The 27,491-nt window shown below is 30.1% G+C and overlaps 2 protein-coding genes and 1 pseudogene across 5 annotated transcripts in view; all 3 read right to left on the bottom strand.

The window, feature by feature from the left end:
• The window catches only part of LOC149880534 (uncharacterized), a 70,158-nt gene that overhangs the window by 6,639 nt on the left and 36,028 nt on the right, over window positions 1-27,491 (bottom strand). For 2 of the 3 annotated variants that reach the window (XM_090070822.1, XM_090070823.1), the window contains exon 1: window positions 479-979. The exons of the other annotated variant lie outside the window; for it this stretch is intronic. In XM_090070822.1, the coding sequence (XP_089926948.1) occupies window positions 479-911 (433 nt within the window). In that variant the 5' untranslated portion in view covers window positions 912-979. Of the gene's footprint in view, window positions 1-478; window positions 980-27,491 lie in introns of those variants that run through there. 3 annotated transcript variants of the gene reach the window in all.
• LOC149880538 (uncharacterized) lies at window positions 9,361-14,763 on the bottom strand. Its single transcript, XM_090070825.1, has 9 exons — window positions 14,710-14,763; window positions 14,503-14,588; window positions 14,286-14,358; window positions 13,593-13,824; window positions 11,123-13,203; window positions 10,958-11,036; window positions 9,888-10,021; window positions 9,729-9,778; window positions 9,361-9,493 (listed from the first exon to the last, which is right to left on the bottom strand). Exon 5 carries the CDS (start codon window positions 13,071-13,073, stop codon window positions 11,496-11,498), a length of 1,578 nt encoding a protein of 525 aa, XP_089926951.1. The 5' UTR covers window positions 13,074-13,203; window positions 13,593-13,824; window positions 14,286-14,358; window positions 14,503-14,588; window positions 14,710-14,763; the 3' UTR covers window positions 9,361-9,493; window positions 9,729-9,778; window positions 9,888-10,021; window positions 10,958-11,036; window positions 11,123-11,495.
• Window positions 18,698-24,417, bottom strand: LOC149880537 (uncharacterized; annotated as a pseudogene). The gene is made up of 11 exons (XR_016446392.1): window positions 24,231-24,417; window positions 23,442-24,081; window positions 23,136-23,303; window positions 22,259-22,284; window positions 20,911-21,511; window positions 20,749-20,787; window positions 20,479-20,552; window positions 19,748-20,238; window positions 19,302-19,521; window positions 19,140-19,193; window positions 18,698-18,776 (listed from the first exon to the last, which is right to left on the bottom strand). The product of XR_016446392.1 is annotated as an uncharacterized LOC149880537 (transcript).

The raw sequence follows: 27,491 nt of genomic DNA, 5'->3' as shown, positions 1-27,491 counted from the left end.
TAGAAAAATATTTTGCCACTTAAAAAAATGTATATTTCTCGCCATGTTTAAAAAAAGAAGACGCAGTTATTTGAACGAAAAAGTAAGCAGGACAGGGTAGTTTAATGCGCTTTTTTTATTTTGAAGTCGTCTGAGTCAGGATTGTGTCGTGAAATACGCATTGATATAAAACCAAAATGATATTCTCCTATTGCTACCATTCTAAATTCCTTTGTTTCAAAATTAAACTGTCTCTAATGAGGAGAGTTGAAAGCAACAAATAAAATCAAAACAAACATGTAGGAGAGCGCGCTCGCTTACACCACTCAACGCCTAAGTTATAACTAATTGAAAGAAGGTCCGTTCTATATAAAACTTAGAAATCGATATAGTTTCTTTCAAATTAGGAGAAACAATGTTGGAATTAAATTATAATAATGCAATAAGTTAACTCAAAAAAGATTTTTACATGTTTTCTAATAAAAATACTTTTACGTACCTTCGATTAAGCAACTTTTCCCGATATGAGTCCTAATTTCATTTAGTATTTTCTTCATATTTTCTTCCTTATTTTCATAAAGCTGATAATAAATCTTCCCTGAAATAATAAGAGCTAACTTGGAAGAAGCGGGAGGCAGGTAGTTTTCAACTTGAATAGGTATGATTTTTTTCCGGCACGAATTCGCATGTGTGTATTCTCTGATACAGTTATATGATTTCTCGTATTCTTCGGAAAGCAGTAGTAAAATAATTTCTGAGTTTGCTACACCTTTCGCCATTTCACTTTCTAAATCACCAGCCATGTTCTTTTTATCAATCCAAACCTTATAGTCGTTTTTTGTTAAAACTTTATGTAAATCATTTGCACATTTTTCACCCGTTTTCCAATTATATGATATCATAACGTCCCATTTTTCGTTTTCTGCAGTCATTTTGAGGAACCAAAATATGAAAACTTGTATTTCAGTGAAAGCTCTCAGCGTATTAACTTAAATCAAATGAAAACATATGAAAAGTCTGAAACAAGTTGTTGACAAAGTGTTGTTGACAAAATGACTTAAATCAGCACGATATTCCAAACGTCCCAATCAGAAATCTAAAAGGTTTTGTTAACCCAAAGTAAATCAAATATTAATGCAACTTCTTATTTGTTGATAACAACGCGATGGAGTTTGATTGGTCAAACACAGCCCACAATACATATTTGAAGGTTTGCAGCTAAATATAAAGCGTAAATCAAAAACAACCCCCCAATTTCACGTGACGTATTATATCAGCCTGCGAAGCAATCTTTTATTATCAATTCTATTATCATTTTATCAGTGCAGTTAAAACTACTAAAACATTGTTAAACTTTAACGCTGCCCACTGTTTTACTTTTTTTTTTTGCTTACTGCTTTTCATGCAACTGTACATGAAACTGTACGTGTATGTCCAGCATGTGTATCGGCTGTCTCCCACTTTTCGTCGATCGAATACACTGAGTAAAACTTAAATATTATGTTTATAATTTCCTTCTCCCCCCCCCCCCCCCCCCCTCTTACAATACAAGATGATCCCAACATGCCAGATGATGATCCCAAGAGATATATAAATTGTGATGAAGCTCGCTTCATAGCTTAAACCCGATCCTTTAAGTAATACAGTGTTTGGGTTTAAAAGCATTAAAAATTCGTAGGAGGTTTCTAAAAACTCTAACGAAAACTGTTTATCGATTGAACAAGATGAAACTCAGCACCCTTTATTTGTTAATTACTCGAAAACTACTTCACAGATTTTTCTAATTTTTGCACAATGAAGCTAAAATGTTGTTGCTTGATTGCGTTAGTGTTAAACGTTGGTTATCATACACAGTTGATATTTTTAGGGATAGTGCCCTTCTAGCTAACCCGAAAAAACCACCTATATGGGGTGATAGTGGACACATGTAGGTGTCCAGAAATGGGAGTTTTGAAATCCATCTATTACGTCCGAGAAAAAAAAATCAATTTTAAGTTGAAAATTTCCCAATTTTTTTACCGTTTCGATTATTTACTAAACAAGCTATAAAATTGAAATGGGTCATTGGAACTTCATGAAATGTTATGGTGTTGTACCTATATAGTATGGCTATCAATGTATAAAATTTTATGCAAATATCTTGCTTGGTTATAAAGTTATAGGCCAAAACGTTTTGCAAAATCATACATTTTGACAGTGTTGGTACCAACAGTTTTTAGTTTTGGTAAAAACATTTTGTCTGATTGCCCTGATTTTTTGTATGTATTCTCTCTAGGCAATAGGCAACAACTTTTGTTATTAGAGTTTTGGAATTAGACCATTTGCTAAAAAACTGTGGCCACAAAATCATTTCGAGCCCCAAAATTTCCTTATAAAATTGGCAAATCAATTTTTAATGAAAATGATCAACTGAGGGATCCATTTTGCATTTTTTGCTACCCTGAGTACAAATCAATATAAAAAATTATAGAGCCTATTGAAAAATATCAAAAAATTGCAACTTTTAGATCAGATTTTAGATTTTCATAAAATAGGTCTTTTTCGTGTACATTTTCTATGCATTAGTATAGGTTCGAAATGGAAAAGCAATTAGTAACCAAAGCTTTTTTTGCATGAAAAACTAAAAAATAAAATTAGATTGTAAAATATAATGGGATGCATGTACACATAACACAAATTGGGGGGTTTTACCCAATAAGTTAATTTTAAGGCTTCCTCTTCATGCACCTTGGGGCTTTAGTAAAGATTCAAAGCTGAAAAAAACTTTTAGATGCAATAAAACTTGAATTTTAATCAGGTAAGTCACCTGAAATAGTTGAAATGAAGAGTTGAAGAAAACTCAAATATTAGATGTGAAAGCTTTTAACTCAAAAATTTTATTTTCTTCTTAAATTGATAACTTAACAATTTAATCTCAATCACAGTTTAGGTTTTTTTTCTTAAATCAAGAAACACCAACTTTCTAATTTAATTAAACAGTTCTAAAATAAGCTGCACAATTTTAGAATTATAAAATGTGGTATTTTTGGCAGAGTAAGACTATTAAAGGTGCTTGCTGTTGTCGTCCACAAGGCAGTTTTTAAGTCTAAGAGCGTATTCTGGATGAGATGGGAGTCGTTTGCATCGTTGCCAATGATGAGAAAAGTCTTGATGAGCTGCTTCAACTACCTGTTCGCTGTAAATTCCAAGTGGTGACATGTGGCGGTTCACAAGTTCTTTGATGTGGTGAAATATATATATGGATCTTGGGTGTAATACTAGCATTCGGGATGGCAAGGTATGAGTCTAGAAATTGTTGGAACTTGTCCAAAAAGTCATCCTCAAGGTCTGATCCAAAGCAGCTTTCCATCAAACTTCCTGAGCGCATCGATGAATCCAAAAACTTGGAAAGCCGACTCAGCTTCTGCCAACTGTTGAAGCCTATCCACATTCCGAATAAGTTTGCGATAATCGTTTTCTTCAAACATGCCTCCATGATAGGGGCTCAGTTTTATGTTAAGAGAAGTTGGCCATTTTTCGGTATTGGGTCATACACTTTTCATCTTCTGAAAAATGTGGTTAACAACTCTAAGCAAAAGATGGAATTCCGGTGGAGGCAAAATGTTCAGAATGAGAGTATCATCGGCTCTACTGAGGATAGGTGGATGGACAACATTGCCGGTGTGGTTTGCCTTTACAAGAATGCTCCCTGCACTCAAGAAGCTTTTATAGCCCTTTCTGAGTGACCCAAGTGTTCTCAAGGCTCCAGCCTTCGTTAGATTTGCGAAATCAATGCTACACCAAGAGCAAGGGTGAGAGCTTGAGTGAGAGCTTGAGTGAGCTTGAAGCCCACAGAGAATGTTGGCCAGTTTCAAGTCACAACCAACAATGGCCTTCACTCTATCGACTTGAATGAGCGACCAAATTTGGCGGACATTCTCATAAGTCTCGGAAAGCTCTTCTGCAACTGCCACAAGCATCTGGCGCTTTACACCCGTATCTTTTGCAAGCCTGTCAGTCAAGAGACGCTTTTGAGGTGGGGACTCTTTTGTGGCTCTGTCGATGACTCCAAAACAAAACTTCAGCAATCTCTTGCCATCATCGATTCCGATTTTTATAATTCGCTCAGTTTAAACATTTCGAGATGTGCTGATTGTGCCGAAAAGGTCAGTGATGTTTTTACAGTGGGCAACAGTGTGATCTAAACCAGTTTCACCTTTTGCATCAGAAACCTTTATATTTGAGTGGGTAAAAAAAATCACTCAGTTTTCGACCAGCAGCCAGACAATGTTTGTTGAAATTCGGCTCAACAAGCTTTGTGCCTGAAGTCTGATTTACTACTCTTGCCAATTTCATCATTCCCACATTAGATAAACATTAGATACCTGTGTTGAGCTGAACATTGACCATGTTTTGTGTCTTTAAAGCAGGAGAGATGGTTTTTGGTATAGCTCCACTTGGCTCTGTAATTACAAGCTGGCTTATGAAACATTTTTCTAATTACTAAATTATTGAGGAGAAAAGTACTTCTTGAATAAAAATATTTGTCGTGTCAATGTAACATTACTTGAGGTATTCATTATTAAATGAAGCACCTAGAGTCACAGGAAGAGGTGGTTCTCCAGATGGTTTTGATAGCTTTACAGTGCCTTTTGGTGAAGCTGTTTTGCTTGCAATCACCTTTGCAGTAATCTGTTCTGCAACTTTCTCATATTGAGCAGCTAGCCCTTTAAGGTTTTAACGAAATGTGGATTTGTTACAATTGTGTGGAAAGCCTTTCCCGATGGGACTCAGACAATCGTTGCAGCGCACAGTGGGCTCTTTCTCATCAGTTCGAGAAACATATAGTGGATGTTTCTCATTCAGCTTTAGAAGCCCAATCCTGCAGATGAGACAGTCACAGTTTTCGCCACGAGTTTCCAATCTGACACGGATAGACTTGAAGTCATACAGTGATGGTAGAACAACTTCTTTGCCTTCATCTCGCTTCTTCATGATTGTCCGGCATTTATCACATATTCCTTGAGGCACTCTTGCATCACCCAAGTCAAAGTTGATGCCATAGATTTTTGACAAATGCTCCGCTTCGAATGAAGTTATTTGCCTGGTGCACTTTTTAAGGCAAATTAGACAGACAATTTTTCTGTTCTCCTCGTGACCTCTTGCATGATTTGGCATTGTGAGAAATTGCTTAGTCTCCTGTAAATGCAACAGTATTCAAATAGTTTTATCAGTCTTGAAATCTAAACTATCTCTCAGTTATGCAAATGGAAAGAATTTTATAAAAAAAAACAGGCAAAAGTTTGTAGACTTATCAGCCGAAATATAATTGATGCTATTGACAATATATGCAATTGAAACGAATCGAAACTTTACCTGTATGCAGAAATATGGACGGTCACAAAAGTGAGGGTGAACCTTTTATTTGGAGATAGTTCTAAAATTTAAGCAATGCTTTGTCACAAAATTTAAAATAACATAATTCAATTTCAGAGCTTTAAAATATATTTATTAGGATTAAAATAGTTTTGATATAAAAGCAAAATATTTTCATATCTACTTTCCCTTTAGTTCATTTACCCACTTGTCATCTTACAGTATTTTATATTGTATAGTTTGCATATGAGTATAGTGCACACTCAACTTTTTTAACAATAAATATGGAATACATCTATTAAATAAATATATTTTTTTAAAGTTCAATTTTTTACTCGATAGCTCAATTTTTACAGCCTCTGTAAAGCTTTTTCTGAATAAAATTCATACGGACATAATGAAAAGAGCAAATTACTTAAAAAATATACTATTTTAAAATCTACTTATTTTGCTTAACCCCTGAAACTGTGTTATGCGTGTATGCATTTCATTATATTTTACTTAGATAACTGCTCAGGGTAGCAAATACTTCAAAAAATTTTCAGAGTTGGTCATTTCACTCAAAAATTGAATAATCCATATTATGAGGAGATTTTGTGGTGTTAAATGATTTTGTGGCCACAGTTTTTTAGCAAATGGTCTAATTCCAAAACTCTAATAACAAAAGTTGTTGCCTATTGCCTAGAGAGAATACATACAAAAAATCAGGGCAATCAGACAAAATGTTTTTACCAAAACTAAAAACTGTTGGTACCAACACTGTCAAAATGTATGATTTTGCAAAACGTTTTGGCCTATAACTTTATAACCAAGCAAGATATTTGCATAAAATTTTATACATTGATAGCCATACTATATAGGTACAACACCATAAAATTTCATGAAGTTCCAATGACCCATTTCAATTTTATAGCTTGTTTAGTAAATAATCGAAACGGTAAAAAAATTGGGAAATTTTCAACTTAAAATTGATTTTTTTTTCTCGGACGTAATAGATGGATTTCAAAACTCCCATTTCTGGACACCTACATGTGTCCACTATCACCCCATATAGGTGGTTTTTTCGGGTTAGCTAGAAGGGCACTATCCCCAAAAATATCAGCTGTGCATAGTTATCAGGTTAAAATCAGTAAACAAATGATAAATATAGAAAAAGTTTTAAAAAATCTTTAAAAAAATCTTAAAAAAGCCTTTTTTTTTTCACAAGTTGGCATGTCAGAACTGACCGGTGCTGCTCTTCAGTTGGATTTACTTTACTTTTTAAAAAAGCAAAATCACTCCATAAACGCAAATCCGCGTCAGTCCCAAAGAGGTCTTGCGAGAAAGTTAAGCCGCAGCCAAGCTTTGTTAGGAAAATCACTCGCACTTTTTAATCGCTCATGTTCAAAGTACTAAAACTGACTTACAGCGCGAAAAGAGCAAAGCAGAAAAACACTCACAAATTCAAGTTTCGCTCTTGCAGCTTTAGTCTGATTAAATTGATCAGCAATCTGTGCTCTCAGTGTAGAAAGCAACACGTTGTCACAAAATTTCAAGAATATAAAGCATATCATAAAAAGAAAACTTCAAAGCGATTTATTGATGGAGAAATTAAAGCAGTTCGTCGCTCAAAAAAGCTATTTTAACTTTTAAGGCGAGAAAACTTCTGTTTGATTGAAGTTGATGAAACTTATTGCAAAAGATCTTTTTAAAAATGCCAGGAAGCAATATTTTTATTTGTCGAAAGGTAGACAAGCCGCTTGCAAATTCAAATTGAGAAGTTTGCTCCCAAGTTTCTTGTATGGCGAGCGATCTGCCCCAGCAATTTGAAAAATGTGTTATGCTAACTTCATCAACCGCAAGCAATCAAAGACTAAAGAAACAAATACTGTTTAAACATATCTGAGCGAGCTTAGTGTCTATTTCAAGATTGGATCAACAAGTTATTCTTTGATTGGAAGTCGAAAATTGTTCCTTATCCCTAAAAGTCACGAGGAGTAATAATTTAATTTCAACTTTTTTTCCAAAATATACATTTTTTCAAGAATTTTTAATTTTTTTAAGTCAAAATGCCATAAAATCCTATTAGGTCAAATAATTGAGGGTCTGCGTCTCGTTATTTTTTTTAATCGAGGCGAGACGATCCTAAAAGCTTTGTCCCGATTAGCGATAAATATCGAGACAATTCTCAATTTTCACTTGAAATCCGGGACGATACCGAGACGAGACGTCCCGGATAAAATAGGAGCCTTACAATTTCCCGGAATTTACATCTTTTTAACGGGACATACCGAGACATAATGAGACATACTAGTTAATCCTTAATGTGAAAAATTGAAATAATGAATTTCTGGCACAATTACCATTATTTATTTCAGCTGCTATTATTTATATTGTTATACCATCTATATAAGCACAGCTTTATAAAAGTTAATGGTAGCAACTGAAATCAGGGGGAAAAAAATATTTTTGACGTTAGCAAATTTAAATTGAGATATTTGCTCCCGAGTTCCTTGTATAGCGAACAATCTGCTCCTGTAGTTTGAAAAGTGTGTTATGCTAATTTCATCAAACACAAAACATCAAAGACTAAAGCCTTTTACTTCTAAAGAAATAAATACTGTTTAAACATATCTGTGCAAGCTTTGTGTTTAGTTAAAAATTGGATCAACAAGTTAATCTTTGATTGGAAGTCGAAAATTGTTTTTAATCCTTAAAATTCACGAGGATTAGTAATTTAATTTCAACTTTTTTTCCAAAAAAAACATTTTTTCGAGAATTTTTAATTTTTCTGTGTCAAAATGCCACCAAATGCTATTAGGTCAAAAAAATGTCAATTCTCCAAAATTTGGCATCCCATAATGCCACGCTGATTTAAAACTGATTTTTATTGCTAAACCGCAATTTAGTAGGAAATATAACTGTTTTGAATGTTAAAATAATCTTTATGAGCTTTCATGAATACTTATATTTGTATAAGACAGATTAAATATCTAGAGAAAAAACGTAAAGAGCCAAATTTATTGTTTAAATCTTCAGCATTTCTTCTTTTTAAAGTTTATTTTCGGACCTGAAAAAAAATTTCATATGATTAAGAAGTAACAAAAGTTATTTTAAAAAAATACAAAATCTTGATAAATTCACTTAATATTTATATTATCAAGAACAAAAATAAAAATCTAGAATTAAAAAATTAATCTTACGCATTTGTCTTTTATTCGCTAATTAAGATATTTGCGGCACCTTTTTGCACCGCAGAAGCACGGTAGTTTGCCCTCCTCAAGCGCAAACTTATAGTCATAAGTCAATTCCTCACCGACTGTAACCCTGCGTTTAAAAACGAATTCCTTTCAAATTTGTAGTAAAACAAAATTTTCTATTTTTTTAAGAAAATAAAACTTACCTTTTTTGAGCGAATATAATAATTTTTTTACAACCATCTATAGATATGATACGCGAGAAGCAATTTGGCTGAAAAAAAAAAGGAAATTATGTTTTGATGCGAAACGATGGCGAGGCGACGTTCAATTCTTCCACTCAAACAAAGCTTAATCGAAATTATACCTTACAAGAATGATTGATGAATCTAGCAGCGTTGCCTTTTGTTGTTGCATCAACAACATCAGAGTCATCGATTCGAAACATGTAGCAGCCATAGCCCTATTTATTTAACAAAAGCTTCATAACATTTCATAAAAAGTGAACACAGTAGCAAACCACTTTCATCTAGTAAAACTCGTTTCGTTTTAAAACTAAAAAAAACCTTTTTTTCGTAGTATTTTTCGCGTCGATCCGTAAGTGACGAGCGAATCTTTTCCCCGCTGTATTCAATGATCATTTTCCCTGCTTCGATCGTTTTCTTACAAAACAAACCTCTCCCTTGTATCTTTGATCTACAACACATAAAAGGATTTTATAAACACGTGACGTGCATTTGTAATACATATATGATAGATTATTTGTAATGAATACATCTAACAGATTATTTAAACACACCTATAAACACCGACGTTATCTTTAGCTAGATTTTTTAACAGCCGATACTTCATAGCAACAGGTAGCTCTTGTGGACCAAAAACAGATTCTTCTTCGTTATTCTACTTCTGGATCGTTATTACAAGATTTAGGCGGCTGACGATAGGGGGAGGCAAGCCAAGCAAACATATCTTTTTCAGCTTTTCTAAATAAAATGTCACACGTTACCGCCGTGTAGTTTTATTCTGCCGTGTGCCTTATATTCTTATAAAAATTCGTCGTAAATAAGTGAAATTTAAATTCCGCTTTTTTGCTGAAAAATAACATGAAGTGAGTGCAAAAAAACACATGAAGTGAGTGCAAAAAAACACGACGAAATGCACAATAAAAACTATAGCATTATTGCAACCGATTCAATGGCTTAAAATTTTAAAATTTACCTGGAGAAAATTTCAGACCTGGCGCAGCCACTTGGGTTGATTGATATATTCTTAAAAAGCATAAATAAAACCTCAACAAAAGGCTTGTTAAAGACAAATTAACAAAAGTAGAATAAAATATACGAAAGTATTAAAAAAAAGAAAGCTTTAAACAGGTACCTGATCTTCTTTTCCCACACAGGGCAGATGATACTGGAACTTATATGTACGACACTTGTGGCCGCCAGATAGTTGCTCCACAAGATAAGAGATAAAGTCTTTTGAGACACCAATAAAGTCATAAACATCATTTGCTTAAAAACATGAAAACAGATCACTAATAACACTAATATTGACGAACATATCAACAACAACAACAACAACAACAACAACAACAACAACAACAACAACAACAATGCAAGAGTAAAATCAATGTATGACCAAGGTAATATAAAAAATCTAGATGATTTTTTATTTTCTTATGCAGTGATAAAAAAAGCCATTTATTATAAAAAAAAATTGTTATATAAACCGAAAAATAAATGATAACTACAAAAGCGACACTTTCATGCAGATTTTCCATAATTTTTTTATTTGAAATAGTGGACCAAAATGAAAATATTAAAAAAAAAAAAAATAAAGGCCAGTGCTGCTGCAAAACTGATCCATCTTCATTTTTGTTCAACACTGCAGTTACAAGTTTTTTATAAATAGCAAAATTTTCGATTCTTAAAGCACGTTGACCACTTTACACCGAAAGTGAAATGTTTCAGAAATTTAATGTCTAGTTTTTGAGATCTCCATTTTTAAACTTTACATGTTTAAAAGGGTGTGAAGTGTGAAGTATTTTGCTCGCTTTTTGCTCATTTGATATTGCACATTTAATTTTGCTTATTTCACTTTGTTAAGTATACAATTAACTATTTTAATAGTTTTATTAACCACAATGAATACATTTTAATTTTTTGTGATTTGAGCTATAAATGCTATTTTGACTGATGGAGTTTGATTGATGGATTTTGATTGATGGATTTTGATTGATGGATGTTGGTTGATGGATTTTGATTGATGGATTTGCATGAAAATTATTAAATTTAATTCTCCATTAAGGAAGAGAGAAAAAAAAAAATGTACCCCCCCCCCCCAAAAGCAGCCGAAAAAAAAATAAAAGTAAGTTGTAAATAAAGCTGTATTTAAAAAAAAAAAAAATTTTTATACTCATCTATAAATCAATATTAGTAAACGCACACCTACTTTCAATCATTATTGGAGACATATTGAGGTCAAGCCTTTTATTGTTAATTTCTTTAAGTAAATCTTTCCAAATCTCTATAAGAAAACCGAATTACAATATTTAATATTATCAAAAGGTAAAGAGAATTGTAACCTTTAATTAACTATAAACCTAAAACTACCTTCCAGTGAATTACTTTCTCTGAACCATCCTTCGTCATTCTTCAAAATAAAAACTAACTGTGTTTCAGATTTTTTAACTTTTTCACATTCACTTTCATCTAACAACTTTTTAAGGACTTCACTGTAATTTCTTTTGCCAATTTTTTTTGGTTCTTTTTGTTCAGCTGAGGTTTTTCTCTTTTTAAGCTTTATCTCAGCATAATCATCTGAAATAATATCATTGTTTGATATGCAATTTACTTCACTTACTATAATATCATTATCAACAACTTCATTATTGCAATTTTTTGGTTCTATTTGAATGTCACGATCAAAACTTATTGGATTGTCAACCAATCCATCGTTAAGATTATTAAAATACTTTGACAAAAGTCATTTGTTCGGACTTGCCTCATTATCAGCCATTTTAATTCTCTTTTTAAGTTTATTTCTCTGCAATAAGGATGGATTTTTATTTATTTTGTCCAAATGTATAAAAGTTTCATTATCTTCATGCTTAGGAAATGGTGTTGTGTTGTGTAAATCGCAAGGATTAAAGATTTCCTGTGTGGGTGTAAGACTCTGATGCTGTGTATCAAACACTGCATTGTCAGTATTAATCTCTGAAGCTATCTCGCTAGACACTGGTAAACAACTTTGGGGTATAGGGTAGAAATTTTTGCCCAAACAATTTTTGTTTACGTTAAGATTTTTTTGAATTTCACAGTTTTTAATACCAGCATGCACTAGTTCTCCCCACAACTCCTCTGGTAAATTAACAGAGTAACAACAAATATCATCATGCTTGCTTGTTAAGTTAATCACTGGAATATCTTTACTTATTGAACTTTTGTCAGTATAGTTAACCATACGAGGATGTGTCTGAATATATTCACGAAGGCGGCAAAGCAAAGCTTCGTGTGTTTGCAAACTTAACTCTGTCTCTTTTTGACTTAGATTAACAGATGGGACTGGATTTTGGTATTCTGTAGGTTTTTGTTGATTTGTTAAGTTAGAAAAAACTTGATTGTGTTTTTCGTTGTATGATTTCATACTGTTAGGAAAATTACAAGATATCATTTCTGAATTTAAAAACGATTCAAATGATGAAACTTCCGAAACATATAAATCAACACTTGTATCACAACTCAATTCATTGAAATTGCTTAAGTCTATAGAACTTCTATCAAAATTCAGCTCTTTTGTTTTTATATTAGGATAAAAATCAGGAGACACTGGGGAATCTTTTGAGTTATTTTTAGATAAACAAGATAGATTTTTCAATTTTGAGAAAGAATTAAGTTCAATAAAACTCTTATCATTTGTAAATGACAAGCGTTGATGAAGCCTCCGCTCTATTTCATTAGAAATCTGTGTTGTTAAACTTTGTTTTTGAATCGATATATGCTCTGTTTGCTCAAGAACACAGTTTTTAGGAACTGGTGAGGTTACTTCTTCTAATTCATCATAGGATTCATGAAAGTCATAAACATCATTGGGTGATTTTGCTGATAAAGTAGATGCAGATGAACAGGATGACAACTCAGAGGTAAAAATACTTGGATATTGTGTATAATTTGCAGAGATGTGTTTTTCTTCATACGCATTTTTACTTAAATAAAGGTCTGGATCTTTGTAAGGTTTTAACTCGGTTGTATACTCAATGGGTTGCTCATTAGACGCTGGTTCTTTTTCTGACTCTGGTTGTACAATTGAGTAAAAATTGTGGTCCGTGTGAGTATAAAGCTCTGTTTGAGCTAAACTAAATGTTTTTTTTAAAAATGTCAAAAACTCTTCATGAACGCAAAATTTAAAATTGTTTTTCACAAAGCAATTTTCGGTATGAAGTAACTCCATTTTTATTTGGGCATGACGCGACTCCACATTTTCATCACTGCAATTCGTTTTGCAACAACATTCCAAATTTTGTTTTAACTGCTGCCATTCAGCTCCATCATGACAAAAAGTCATATTATCATCTTTTGGAACAATAGTATCTTCTTTTACTAAATTTTCTGGTGTATTATTTAAACTATGCACTTCACAAGTGTACTTGCAACGATTTTTAGGATTGTTTGCACTCCAGAAAATCTTTGTTACTCTACAAAATAATTTTTAAAACATCAGAAGATCTTAATAACACTTGTACTACAAAAACTGTAGAACATCTAAAAAGAATAAAAAATCAAAGCAGTTTTCAAATTATGTTTTATCAACTTCTTTAAAAAAATGAGTTTAATTATGTATAAAAACTTACAATAAAAACTGGCAAAAAAAAACCTGTTTCTAGATGAATTTTAAAAAATCCTTCTGTTCAATAAAATAAAATAAAAATCCTTCTGTTCAATAAGAGCCATAAAAGTAAAACAGTTGAGACAATACACACACATTTGTGGATGTTTTCAAATAACTACAAAAACTCTAGAGAATGTAAAGAGCATTCATTAAAAAAAAGCTTTAAAAGCTTTTAATCTCAATTAAAAATCTCACCACTTTCAGCAAATAATGTGAAAAAAATATTTAGTTGTAACTAACTGGTACCAACACTCTCTGCAGATCAGATTTATCCAACAGAGAGCCTAGAGCATGCAAAGTAAAATTCCCACAGTAAACTTTTATATCTTTAGGATCAAGTCCCCTTTGAACCTTTTTCAATGACATAACGAGCAAGATCAACTAAAACTCTTCTTGAGACAATAAGTTGATCTTCTTTTAAAATCAGCTACAAGATTTAAAAAAAACAAAAAACAGTGATTTGTGATGTTTTCTTCATTATTCTACTTTAAATTTACTTTATACCTGATTACATTTCTGACAACCAATTTAAAAAAATTTCTTATCAGAAATAACAGATATTTTTGTATTATAAACAAACTTTTAAATAAGGATTATGCAAAAACTTCATCATTCTGCACACAAAAATTTGTATAAAATTCATAGAAAGTTATACACAAATTATATACATAAATTATACACATAAATTATATACATAAATTATACACATAAAATATATACATAAATTATACACATAAATTATGTATAATTTTCTATGAATTTTACTTTGTTTAAAATGCAACTATTTGATTTATATATTGACAAAAGTTCATCCCTGCGTTAGGAAATAAATCAGACTAAAAGAGAAAAAAATATATAACTTGAGAAGAACAAATTAAACGAACTTACATTTTTATTAGCTTTGTTGCTATGTGTGTTGCAGTATATTTTCTTGTCGTCTAAGAATAGCACTTGCTTTTGCCTAAAGTATTTTTTGTATGAAGTATTATTTTAAAATTACTAAAGTACACAGAAGAAAGTTTAATGAAAGGTAAATTAATTTAAATTAGTTAATTTTAAATTAGAACTATGAGTAAAAGCAAATCAGTTTATAATCTAAACTCACTTAGCACAGAGAAAGTGATAACTTTTAGGGCATTTTTAAAAACAACACCCAACAGACGCTCCAAACTGATCACATAAGTCACATTTCTGAACAAAAATATTGCATAAAAAAATTTGATGAATTTTTCTTGATTTAGAGAATAAAATACAATTAACAAATGTGTTTTACTTTTTTTTAAAAAAAATGAAATAATAACTTTTTTCATACTATTTTATTTCCATGCTTAACAGCTTCGTAGACATGCTTAAGCCTTCCTTCTTCATCTTCATATACTTCAGCAGACCACAGCGCGCAGTTCACATGAACCCATTCATTATCACCAGAATAAAGAAGTCGACCTGCACCGAAGACATCACCATCACCATTGACACCACAAAACAAACATCAGCGCATATCCTGAAACTTTTTAGTGTTAAACAGTTATTAAAATTGATTTTTTTATTTTCAAAACTTACTCTAAAAACTTGACTTTTGAGTTTTAGTTTTGAGTTATGACCAAAGTAGCTCTCAAATTTGATGTTTCCCCATGTCTGATTTTTTAACACACATAACTTGAGTTACATAGTGTAATTACATTACTTTCCCACTCAACCTCTGGTTGAGTGGGAAAGTAATGTAATTACACTATGTAACTAATTTTTTATGTCCTTGGATTTAAACTATTATAATTCAATTTCTTATATATAAAGATTGTGGAAAAATGATTACATTGAGTACAAGTTTTGATTTTATGAAGCACAGAGAAAAATTGTTTTTATTAAGAAATAACTAGAAAAATTTCATATTTTTGTTCATTTGGTCTGGTAAGAAAGAACAATCACATATTGAGTACACAAATATCTCTCAAAAAGCTTCAAACTTTCTACACTTGCAAGTGTTCTGTAGATCACTTTCACAGTGCACCCCCCTAAATGTAATCCCCTTTGTCATGTTTTCATTACACTGTCCTTGATAACAACGCTCAAAGTTAGATATATCTTGATCAAAGCGCTCACCTTGCTACTCTGAATAAGCTCCCACGTTCTCCTTGAATTTATCAAGATGACCATTAAGGATATGGACTTGAATTAAATTCTGCATCCCAGAAAAAAAATGACACAACAATAAAAAAAAAATGAAAACAGGGTCTCAAGTTGTCATTTTTTTTTATCTTTTTATTTTTTCACAGGCTGTCAAGTTATCATTTTTTTCATTTTCTTATTAATCTATTTTGTTATGTCATTTTTTCAATTTTGAAAATGAAAACATTAAAAAAAAAAAGAAAAAAAAGACTATAAAAAAGACCAATAAAAAAAAAAAAAAAAAGAAAATTTGACAGCCTCTTTTCATTTTTTTATTGTAATTTCATTTATTTTCTTTCTTTTTTTTTAATTTTCATAACTGAAAAAAATTGAAAAAAAAAATACACAATAAAAAGACCAATAAAAAAATGAAAAAATTACAACATTATGGCATAATTCTTTATGAGAATCTGAACCAACTTTACATAGTTTTCAGCCTTGTGATTACTCAAGAAGCCATAAACAACTCCAAAAAAAACTGTTCCAAGCTGCTTTCTCTTTTCTGTTCAGGAGTTTTGCAAACTCATTACATTCTATGATCTTCTTGATCTGTGATCCAAAAAAGATAACTGCTCTAGCCATAGCCTTGATCAGCTTTAGAAAAAGATCTTAGAGGCACTTAAAAGGTGCTGACTCCTTGTCAAGAGCAGTGATAAATTGCTTGATGAGGCCTAACTTGATGTGCAGTGGTGGCATAGGCACATTCCGAGGTTCTATTAGTAGCTCCCACTACACATTACTCTTGTTCACAGAAAACTCAGTCAGTTGTGACCAATTCTTTTGATTGGGCGCCTTAGTATCACAGCTGTTTCAGAGCCAAAGGAAAACAAGCACCGCCTTGAAGGCCTATGAGGAATAGGTCTCCAAATATGATTCATTATTCACCAATAACACAAACCTTTATTTAACAAAAATACAAACTGAAATGTGAGTTGAGCCACCTGTGCTTTTATATTTGTGTAACCACTTTTAGACAGCTCAAAAACAATCTAAAAAATTTCTGGAAGCTTCTTGAAAGTTCTAAAGTTTTCTTGAACGTTCGAAAGTTTTCTTGAAGGTTCTAGAATTTTCCGCAAAACTCTCAGACCTTCAGCACAATTTTAGTAGTCCAAGAATATTCCAAAAGAATGCTCAGCATTCAATACAAAACAAAAGAACTGTTAAAAACACACAAGTTTCAAAATACCATTGGCCTGGTCACAGAAGCAGAGTTTTTGTGGAACAACAGCATACTTTCTATTTGTTTTCAGCAAAATGGGAAAACACACTTTCAACCCAAAAGACAAAACAAAAGTAAAAATTTGTTACATAGTGTTATCAACAAAAACAATTATAAATTTCAATTTAAAAAAATCTTATAAATCTTATAAGAGATTCTCCAGTCATTTTTTCATCAATTTTAACTATTTTACCAACCACTTCCATGAAAAAAAGCCATTATTAAACCTCACCAAGATATTATTGTTGTAGTAATAAATTTAACCTTATATAATTATAAATATACATATAAATACATTATATACATACATATGTTATAAATAGATTACATACATATATTACATTACACTAAATTAAATTACATTACTATACATTACATTACATTTGATTGGTTGGATTGAATTGTATTGCATTGCATTGCATTGCATTGCATTGCATTGCATTGCATTGCATTGCATTGCATACAGATTCATGAAGCTAAATCTTTAACAATCTAATTCTTCTAATCATTCTAAACAACTTTGTTTATTCTGCTATGGCTTAATAGGTAACTTTATGTGTTTAAAATGCTGTGATATGTTAGTTTTATTACTTTCTTAACTGTTTTATTACAACTTATATTAGTAATACATTTTAATTTTATTAAAACTCATTTTTATATTATTTGTTATATATTTGTAATTTGTAATTTTATCAGTAATTGTATTATAATGAATATTCCAAAATAAGAATTTACTAATATCCTAACAAGAGGATGAGCAGCTAAATACACAAAATAAAATAATCAACCTGCCATAATTTCTTTGTGTTGGTTGATGAAATCAGAGTAAAGAATTTAATTTATATTTAGTATTAGAATTTAAAGAATATTTTACAATTAACATTTTTAACTAAAAAAAGAAAGAAAAATGAAATACCTTTTTAGAAAATCATGGTCTTGATTAGATTCTGTGCTTGAAACTATTGCACTAACTGATTTATCAGCTGAATGCCAAGGGAAGACATCTTTCAAGTACTCATAAAAAAATATTTATTCTAATTACTAATGTCTTAACTTGTAACGTTTAGAGCATTTCATAAATATTTTAATATTAGATTAAACTTCAGAAGTTCTTGCATAATAAAATAATATGAATATATTATAAGTATATTACATATATTTACATAGAAAAACATTACACCATACCTTTAGGTACTGTTCAAATAATTTGTTGACTTGTTTGAAAATGTAACAATCTAACAGGTCTACAACTTGCATCTCTTTCACCCATATTTTTAGCTCATTAAGTATATTGAAAAACATTTTTTTAAATTCATTAACATCTTTTATCCTTGAAGAATGAATGCTGTCTAAATTTGTGTCTAATCCAGATACTATTACACTACTTTCTCCAAATACTTTTCTCAAGACTTTGTAGTCTTTATTCAGCATAACGCTTGAATAGACCTAAAAAAAAACATTAAAACTTGAAAAACAGAGCAGTTTTGAGATTAATCAATTACATCCACTGATAACAACAAAATCTTTTTTATAAATCTGAAAATCCTCTTGCCATCAGCTAAAGTAAAGAAATAATTTTTTAAAAATAGCTGAAAGAAAACAAATTAAACAGCACATGATTTAAATTTGAAACAAACTTTTATAAAGACAAACAAAAATTTTTTTAACTATTTTTATACCTTTAAAAAGCCATTGTTAAGTTCATTTTTGACTGCAGCAAACCATTTCTGATTTTCTTTGCAAGCCCCCGTACACAATTTACACAAATACAGAATATTGTCTGGAAGCTCTGCCAGTATTTCATAATCATCTTCTGTTATTCCTTCACACTCAATATGAATCCAAGCTTCACATTTTGTACAGTACATCATATTTAATGAATTGTTGTCTTCATTATACAATACCAAACAAATGAGACAATAATTTCCATGCTAACAGTTATAACCACATTTTTCACACATGGTGAAATTTTGCGTCCATCTTGATGACTTACTCTAAGATAAAACCTTTTTATTAAAACAATGTAAATTTTTAAGTGTCTTTTAACATTAAAATAGCAGAAAAGCTTTTATGTTGCTTCATTGATGTCATAAAAAACAAAGCTGAACATATACTTTGTCTTTATGAAATCGGTTGTCAAATTATACTTTTATGGTTGGAAAAATAATTTTGGAAATTTAAGGCCTAATTCTTTTTCATAAACTGAAAATTTTAAAAAAATTCAAAAAATGCATTTTATTGATTAACAACTTCAACTGTATTACTAAATAAAATTTAAATTTATGATAAATTTAAAATTGTTCAAAAAAGCAAGGATCAGCCACTTATAACAGAGTTTATAAGTTGAACTAACTCACATCACCAGGAGTTCTTCTGTTGCATTTTATACACTTAACACATTTACCACAAACCTGAAAAGAAATAACTAATTATTAGGAATCTGAATGGAGGATTAAAAACTCAAAAGTCAAACTCTTCTTTAAAGATAAAATGAACTAAATAACTAGATAAACTATTACCCAGATCTCGTCTTCTCTTTCAGTTTCACATTGATAAAATGGCCCAAGGCATTCAGCATGGTAGCAGTCATGACATGTGTCACACATTAATAAGCTTTCTTTCATTCCGCAAACAGTACAACACTTATATTGATCACAACACCAGTCTTTTTCATAAATTGGTACAACACCAAGACAAATCGTATGGAAGGACTCACAACAAAAGGAACATATAAATCATCTAAAAATAGAATTTTTTTTTTTTTTTTTTTTTTTCTTTTTTCAAGTTCTTCAGGGTATTCAGTAAAAAATAACTCAAAAATTCACTTAGAAAATTTGAAAAAAACTTTTAAAACTTAATTAATTTTAACAAAAATATTGAATTGACTAAGAAATCTTTATTTTATTACTAAATATTATTTTAAAAGTTGCTCATTTTTTAAGAGATTTCTAAAAAAACAACCTACATGCTCCTTTCCTGCACTTCCACAAAGAAAGCACAAGTTTTTAATATTTAAATCAAATGATGTAGTCAAACATAAATGATGTCCTGCAATCCATGCTGCATCTTCTTTGTTATCATTTGGCCATGGAATTCTAACTAAGTTATCCAAGCCATACTCAACACGAGGCAGATGTTCATTACTTTCTCTTGGTTGTTTAGTAATTTCGTTCATGGTACTTCGAAGTTTTGGCTTGATAGGAGAACAAGTAAAGACCTCAGTATTACTGTATAGCTCTTTGAATGAGGGTCTTGAAAGCTTATCTGTGTTCTCTGCTACAAAACTATGGTGTGTGGTATCACCAGATGTAAAGGTATGTTGCATGGTGCTAGTTGGAGAGAGATTACTAACACTTACATTACTTTCTTCAACAACACATTGTTCAGAAATGTCTTTTTTTGCCACTGGTGCAGGTGGAGTTTTCAACTTGGTCAAGATGTGTTTTACAGAATTTCCTAATAAAACATTCAAGAGAACTACAGAATAAACTAAAATAGTTAAGCCATAAAATCTAATCATAAAATATTTTTCAACTGCTTGTTAACTAACATCACGCATATTAATTGGATATCTAAAATTATTTATTTGAAGTCTCAAGATATTTATTAGATATCTCTAAATATTTTAAATAGATAAGTTATATCAATACACTGCAAGGATTAACAGTACAAGTTAAAAGTTCAATTTTCAAATACCTCCATTTCTTATGGGCAATTTCTTATTTATTACTATCTCTTTACCAATAACAGGATACAAGCATCTTCTAGTGCTATAAAAAAAAATTGGAATAGAAATAATTTTACTTATCAAAATGATAAATACAAACATTTAAAAACGACTTACATAAAATACAACCAGCTTAAACCAATCAACTATCAAGGACATATTTAAAATTACAATGCTTAACCACAGGACATAAAATCTTTAAGCTAAATGATAAACCTAACCAATATTGCAATACTTACTAACAAGGAAGATATCTTATAGCATGACCTTTTGCATTCCTATATAAATGTTAAAAAATTCACAAGTTTTTACATCTAATTAAAAAAGAAAATTTTTAAAAGTACTTGTATAAAAAGAAAAGACCATACTCACTCCAGTCACTTTAGGCTTTTAATACTTACTTGCAGCGTTTACATTTCATGCAATCTTCAGATTTTCTACAATTTGCGCAATCCCTACAAAATGTCACCAAACAATTGTTAAAGTCAACAAAGCAAAGCTTTCCGCCTTATTTAGATCTTTCAATTTGATATTGCCAGTGTGATTTTTCCAAAACTTCAATGGTTGAAAGGGTTTTTCCACTTTCTCTTCCTCAGTGAACTCTTTATCACAGTTAGATTTTAGGTTTTGTTTATTTGATATGTTTGTTTTACATTTAAATTTAACATTCCCATCATTTAACGTTTTTTTACAGTTATCTATTTCAGATGATTTCAGCTCTTCTTTATTTAAAAATGCAGCAACTCTATCTTCACTTTCACCTTGGAATATATCCATAAAATTATTTCCAATTTTTTCCACTTTTGAGCTTTTTGTGAAACCATTCAAAAGAGATTGTTCAATCAAAACTTTGTCCATTTGACTCATTTGCTTCATCAAATGTTTCTCAGGGGAACTATTTTTTATTTTTATCCTTTTTTTGGGTGGTGGAGAACCATTGTAAGAAGCCTTATGTGAAGGAGAACAATAAGATGTCACATATTTCATCCTGACTTTCTTTTTCTAAAAAAAAAACAATTTTATATTTTATAGCATTAAAGCTCAAATATATGTTGATCTTTATCAACATCACTTAAATATTTTACATAAATTATGAGCCCATGTAAGTCAATCAATAATAAAAGCAACAAAAATAGTAAAAACAAAAATAATAAATGAAATAATAATGATATCAGCAACAAAAACATTTGCAAAAACAACATTTAAGTAGCAATATTAATAATAATAATGATAATAATAATAATAATAATAATAATAATAATAATAATAATAATAATAATAATAATAATAAAAATAATAATAACAATAATAATAACAATAATAATAACAATAATAATAACAATAATAATAATAATAAAAATAATAATAATAAAAATAAAAACAAAAATAATAATAACAATAATAATAATAATAATAATAATAATAAAAATAACAATAATAAAAATAAAAACAAAAATAAAAATAATAATAACAATAATAATAACAATAATAATAATAATAAAAATAATAATAATAAAAATAAAAACAAAAATAAAAATAATAATAACAATAATAATAACAATAATAATAATAATAAAAATAATAATAATAAAAATAAAAACAAAAATAAAAATAATAATAATAATAATAATAATAATAATAATAATAATAATAATAATAAAAATAAAAATAAAAATAAAAATAATAATAATAATAACAAAGGTTAATAAAAGAAGATTAATATTTTAAAGTTAACAGAAATTTTATTACCTCACCATATCTTGGTTCAGTATTGTCTAAAAAAACACAATAAACAACACTTAAGGTAAAATCCACAGTTTGGATGTTAGATCAACTAACTGTGGTCCTACCAATTGCCTTATCATTTACAAATGAATAAATTTACAAACGATTAAATTTACACACGATTAAATTTTTAAACAACCAAACGAAAATAAAAGCTTAAAAACATTACCTTGGAGTGGGAAGATATTAACACATCCCATAAGGCCATCAAACAGGCAATTACACAGACTATCCTAAATCTTAAACAAAATAAATAATCTAAAACAAATAAATCAAACTAACAAAATTTTTATAAAAATTTTGACAAATTCTGAATCCTTGACTTTTTCAATAGTGTATATGTCCAAAAGATTGTTTTATGAGGTGTAATGCAGCTCTAGTCCACAGCATGTTGAATAATTTAAGAAGAGCCAATAATTTTAAACACTATTTTAAGTTTTTTGGTTTTTTGAATTCTTAAAACATGGCATCTTTACAGTTTTGAAGCTTAAGTTAAAGCTTATAACTACAATAACTGACTTAGCAATTTGACTGAGATTAGATAGAACTGAGAGATATCAGTTATTAAAAACTATACTGAGACATTGAGTCAAGTTGGAAAATTAAAGCATCAATTGCCTAATGAAATTGATGCTATCTGGTAAAACTGAATCAGGCAGTTGGAAATCTTAACAAAAACTAACTTTTGTTTGGGTCAGATTCTTGAAGTAAGCCTGAAGTAAAGTTTTTTTGAGAGTATATAGCATTCCAAGTAATTAGGTAAAACCTACTTAATACCAAAGGATTGAATGTCTGTAAAGTATCCTTTCCAAATTACAATAATACAATTCAAAGCGCATACCTGTTGAATCCAGAAAAACTACTTCTTTGTATGAACTCATTTCTCTTCCATCAATAAAATGTCTCTTTGGTGATGATCCTCGTTAATAATAAACAAAATCTTCATCTACATTTTTTTTTCTTCTTCTTTGTGGTAGATGAGCTGTTTTATTTATGGGTAAAAATACATCTAGAAAGCTGAGCGCTGTAAAAAAAACAGTCAAGTTTTTACTTTTCAAGTAAGTTTTTGCTTTTCAAGTAAAAACTTGACTGTTTTATTTACAGCGCTCAGCTTTCTAGATGTATTTTACCCCTTGACTGGCTTAACATTTTTATTTATTTCATTTTTATGATCTGTTTTGTGTAACTTTCTATCCTTCCTATAACTTTGGTAACTCTTTTTTGTATGGATTATCATTTTCAAATGAAAAATTCTGAACTTTACGTCTGGAGGACGCTTTGCTGTTCAGCAGCATTTTCCTTTTATAAACAAAAAAAACATTAAGTAATACTGTAATGATAGACTGGTCTAATTAAAGCTGCACTCAATAACAAAATTTGTTTTCAAATTTCCTTTTAAAATATTACATGGACTTCAATATTTAAAAAAACAACATTTATTTAGACAAAAAAAAATACCTTGTTCTTATGATTTTTGCAATTGTTAAAATGAAATGCAAATTAACTAATAAAATGATTCAATGAGACACAGGGGGGGGGGAAAAAATGTTTATAGTACTTTAAATGATATAATGCAACTTCAAAAATTACAAAATATTTCAATGTCTTTACAGTAATTAAGTTTGGTATAAGACTAGGTTATATGTAGTTCTACCAACTGAACTAAAATTACAGACTCGAAGAAAATTATTTGTTTACCTGTGTTTTTCTTTAAACTTGGAGTGACAGCGAATTGTTGCACCGATTGGGAAGGGGAAGCAGAGGGAAAATAACCAGTTATACTAAGGCTAAAAGAAAAGGAAATACCAATTGAAGACCTTATTGCTAAATGACCTTATTGCTAAATGTCATATTCTCATCAAAACAAAGCAAAACAGTGCTTTATGAAAGGGATATCCAACATATATTTTATATTATCATTATAGATAACCTGAACCTTTTTTTTTCTCCATGTAAACATTATAAGATTGTTGATCTACTTTATTCATAATACATTTCCACATTTAGTTTTGAAACAATGCCAAGTTTCATACTAAAATTTGTAAAACACCGTGTTTGCAAATAATCCTGAAAGTAATGGGTGTCATTTCATCATTTTTATATTTTTTTCTATGTACTGAATATGAACAGCAAAAAAATAAATCATACACCTATACTAATCAATTTTTATTAAAAAATAGTTTTCACTGAATAAAGTTTTTTCAATTTAGATTTTCTTAAAACAGTTATGTGACTTAAGTACTTTTAGCACGCAAGGTTATCAATTACACTAATTTGCTGTAAGGATAAAAATTCTGGAAAATAACCTAATTTATGTTAATATACTTCAGAAACTATAGGGGAGAGCAGGGACATCCCATACAGCTGTTCATTTTTTTAACCAAGCAAAATTTTGTAAACCAATATCTGCAGTCTTTGACTTTCTCTTAAATATGTTTTTTCAGCCAACTTTGAATGACTGAAAAAATGAGCAGCTACATGGGGTGTTCCAGTTTTCCACACAACTTCCCCTACAAAGTATAACACCATCATTTATTTACAAAGTAAGTTGTGTTATGATTTTTTATCAATTAATACAAATATATAATGAAATGCAAATAAAATCTAACTGTCTTCTTCATCACAATTTAACTATGACATACTGCTGCAAGTAAAAAATGTTCAAAAGTTGATCAATTAGTATTTTTTAATCAAAGTATTCAAGTTGTTAACTGGTTAATTCTTGACAAACTGTTGAACTAATTACAAAGAGATTTTCAGTTTTAAAAAACTTAAAAAGATAAAATTGAACAGAACTTTGTTATTTGCATCGGCAAATTAACGTTAAGTTGCAGACAAATAAACAAATATTGATAAAGCTTAGCTTCAGTTTAATCATTGACAAATTCTTTTGGTTATAACTAAATTCTTTATTGAAAATAAGTTTGTGTAGCTTTATTTGAATGCGAAAAAAGCATTCGTAAATCGTCTCAGGTTCGATGCGAGGGTCGTACCGCTAATTCGAAATTTTATTCTTTTTACGGGAAATTGAGTTTTTGTCAACGGTTAATCCAGCGTTTACAATAAGCATACAAGCTTAGATGTTTTATGTATCGTTATTTAAAATGGACATTGATATTCAGATAGAGCGAAGAGAATAAGGCTAGAAAATAATCCAGGAAGATACTTAATCAAATCAAAAATGTTGAATTTCTATATAAAATAACGAGAAATACATTGAGATTAGTCAATATTAAAACAAATGATGACACCAGGCTAGAACTAAGAGAATCAGGCTAGAAATGCACTGAGAAAGGTCAATAGTAAAACGAATATTGAGGAATATAATATGCAGGAAGGGCTGTTTAACGATCTTGTGCATGTGGGGCATTGGGGCATAGAAACTTTTTCATCTGCGTGAGTCTTTAGTTTACTCTGGACATCTGTCTGAAAACATTTTTACTAATCCCAATCTTAGGACTCATGCTATTTTTTCCTTTAGGCGGTCACTGCTCAGTCCTCAGACCATGCAACGCAAAACTATTTCCAAATAAGAGAGAAGAATAGGTTTATAAGAAATGATTTGGAGACTTTTGAACTCTTAGGAAATATTCCCATCCTCCATATATATTTCTTTTTTCGGATCACGTTTGTAACTTACCGGTTTTGACACCTTCTGGTTTTCAAACATGCAGTTGCAGTGAAACCCTAAAGTACTGAATACTTCTCTAACACCAAGGAATCTTTCACTCTAGCTGTGAACGCCGTTTTCTTATTGAGCCAGTCTTTCAAACTTCTAGCGGTTTCTTTCATCTATCTAATTACGTTCAAAAATATTTCTCTTTTGTTTTGTTTATTTTAAAATACGCGATAGTGGGTTAACTATATTAATCAACTTCGCTATTCTAAAACTTCTGTTTGGATTTCTTCTGAAGGAGTGACGGTGGCCAAATAAAGTTGTGAGTTTAAATGAATATGTAACGCATCTATGTACAATATTTTTATGTCTGTCAACCTAACAAATCAATAATGACTTGTTCTCGTGAAAGATGCAAATGCTTTTTTAAAGTCATGTAATTAATTGCGGTAATCACAGTAAAATCGTTATAAAAGCTGAAGTTTTTACTCATCATTAGTCAATTTTTTTTTGAAATCATTAAGAACGATATTTCTCTCGTCCTGATATTGACAACTGTCAACCCTTTCTATGATATATTATCTACTTCATTCAAGCGATATTCTCTCTATTAAAGCGAAACTAGCGACCCGAATCTTACATATTTGTGAAAATTACATTTTTATCGAATATATGTATTTTTAAGATTTTCTAATTGTAAGGCTTTCGTGAAAGGTTTTGGGTTTCGAATAATTTTGTGCGTACGGATGTGAATATGCTCGAATGTTTTGTTAAATGATTGTAATCTGATTGGATTTTTACGAGGCGTGTATATTTTTTGCATGCATTTTTTTCTGTTCATTCTGATATTAACACTTGCATACGTTCACTTCCGACTTAGAGAGCAATTAACTTTGCCAACCTCATATTTATTTAACGTCAAGTTTAATTGTTGGAAAAATAACTAATTATAAATAATTTTGACATTCTTACGACATTTTCATTACTAGTGATATAGAAAACTTAATAGTTTAACTAAAATTTAAATAGTTTAACTATACTTTAATGCTTAAAAAAAAATTTAAGGACTTTTTATTTTTTATTTCACTTTTACACAAAAACATCATTTAAAATTTAATGTAATGTGTTGGCTATCACAATACGATAAATGGTTTAAAAGTTCTAGTAATTTTTCATTCGATGTTCCTATTTTATTTAATACTAAGTTAATTGACGTTTTTACAGACTTTGTTTGCGCTTCGGTTGGGATACTTTCCTCGAGTATTTCGGAGTGATATGATCGAAAAAGATCTAAATATTCCTGCAAAGATACGCTGTTGTTGTTTATATAGAGAATAGCTTGATTTATGGCGAGTGGATGATATTGAAACACTTTGGTTATTTCTTTAAGTTTTTCGTCATCGATTGTTAATATTTGTTTGATGCTACTTTTTGCGAAAAGAAACGCATCTTGAGGCAAGAAAGAATGAATTTGCACTGGAGTAACATCGGCAGACCAAGATTTCAATTGTGATGTCACCAAAGTAAATGCCTTTTTTTTATTTGACACATATTTTTCAAATATCTTTACACTCTTATCAT

Source organism: Hydra viridissima, unplaced genomic scaffold (assembly GCF_058129835.1).
Source record: "Hydra viridissima isolate aposymbiotic clone 2 unplaced genomic scaffold, HvirCarnegie_v1 scaffold_13, whole genome shotgun sequence".
In the NCBI taxonomy this organism is placed as follows: Eukaryota; Metazoa; Cnidaria; class Hydrozoa; order Anthoathecata; family Hydridae; genus Hydra; species Hydra viridissima.
Note: the sequence above shows the minus strand (reverse complement) of the source record. Positions and strands in the feature narration are given on the sequence as shown.

Excerpts from the sequence above, each read along its gene's own strand:
- LOC149880538 (XM_090070825.1), bottom strand. The coding sequence starts at position 13,073 with ATGACTTTTTGTCATGATGGAGCTGAATGGCAGCAGTTAAAACAAAAT.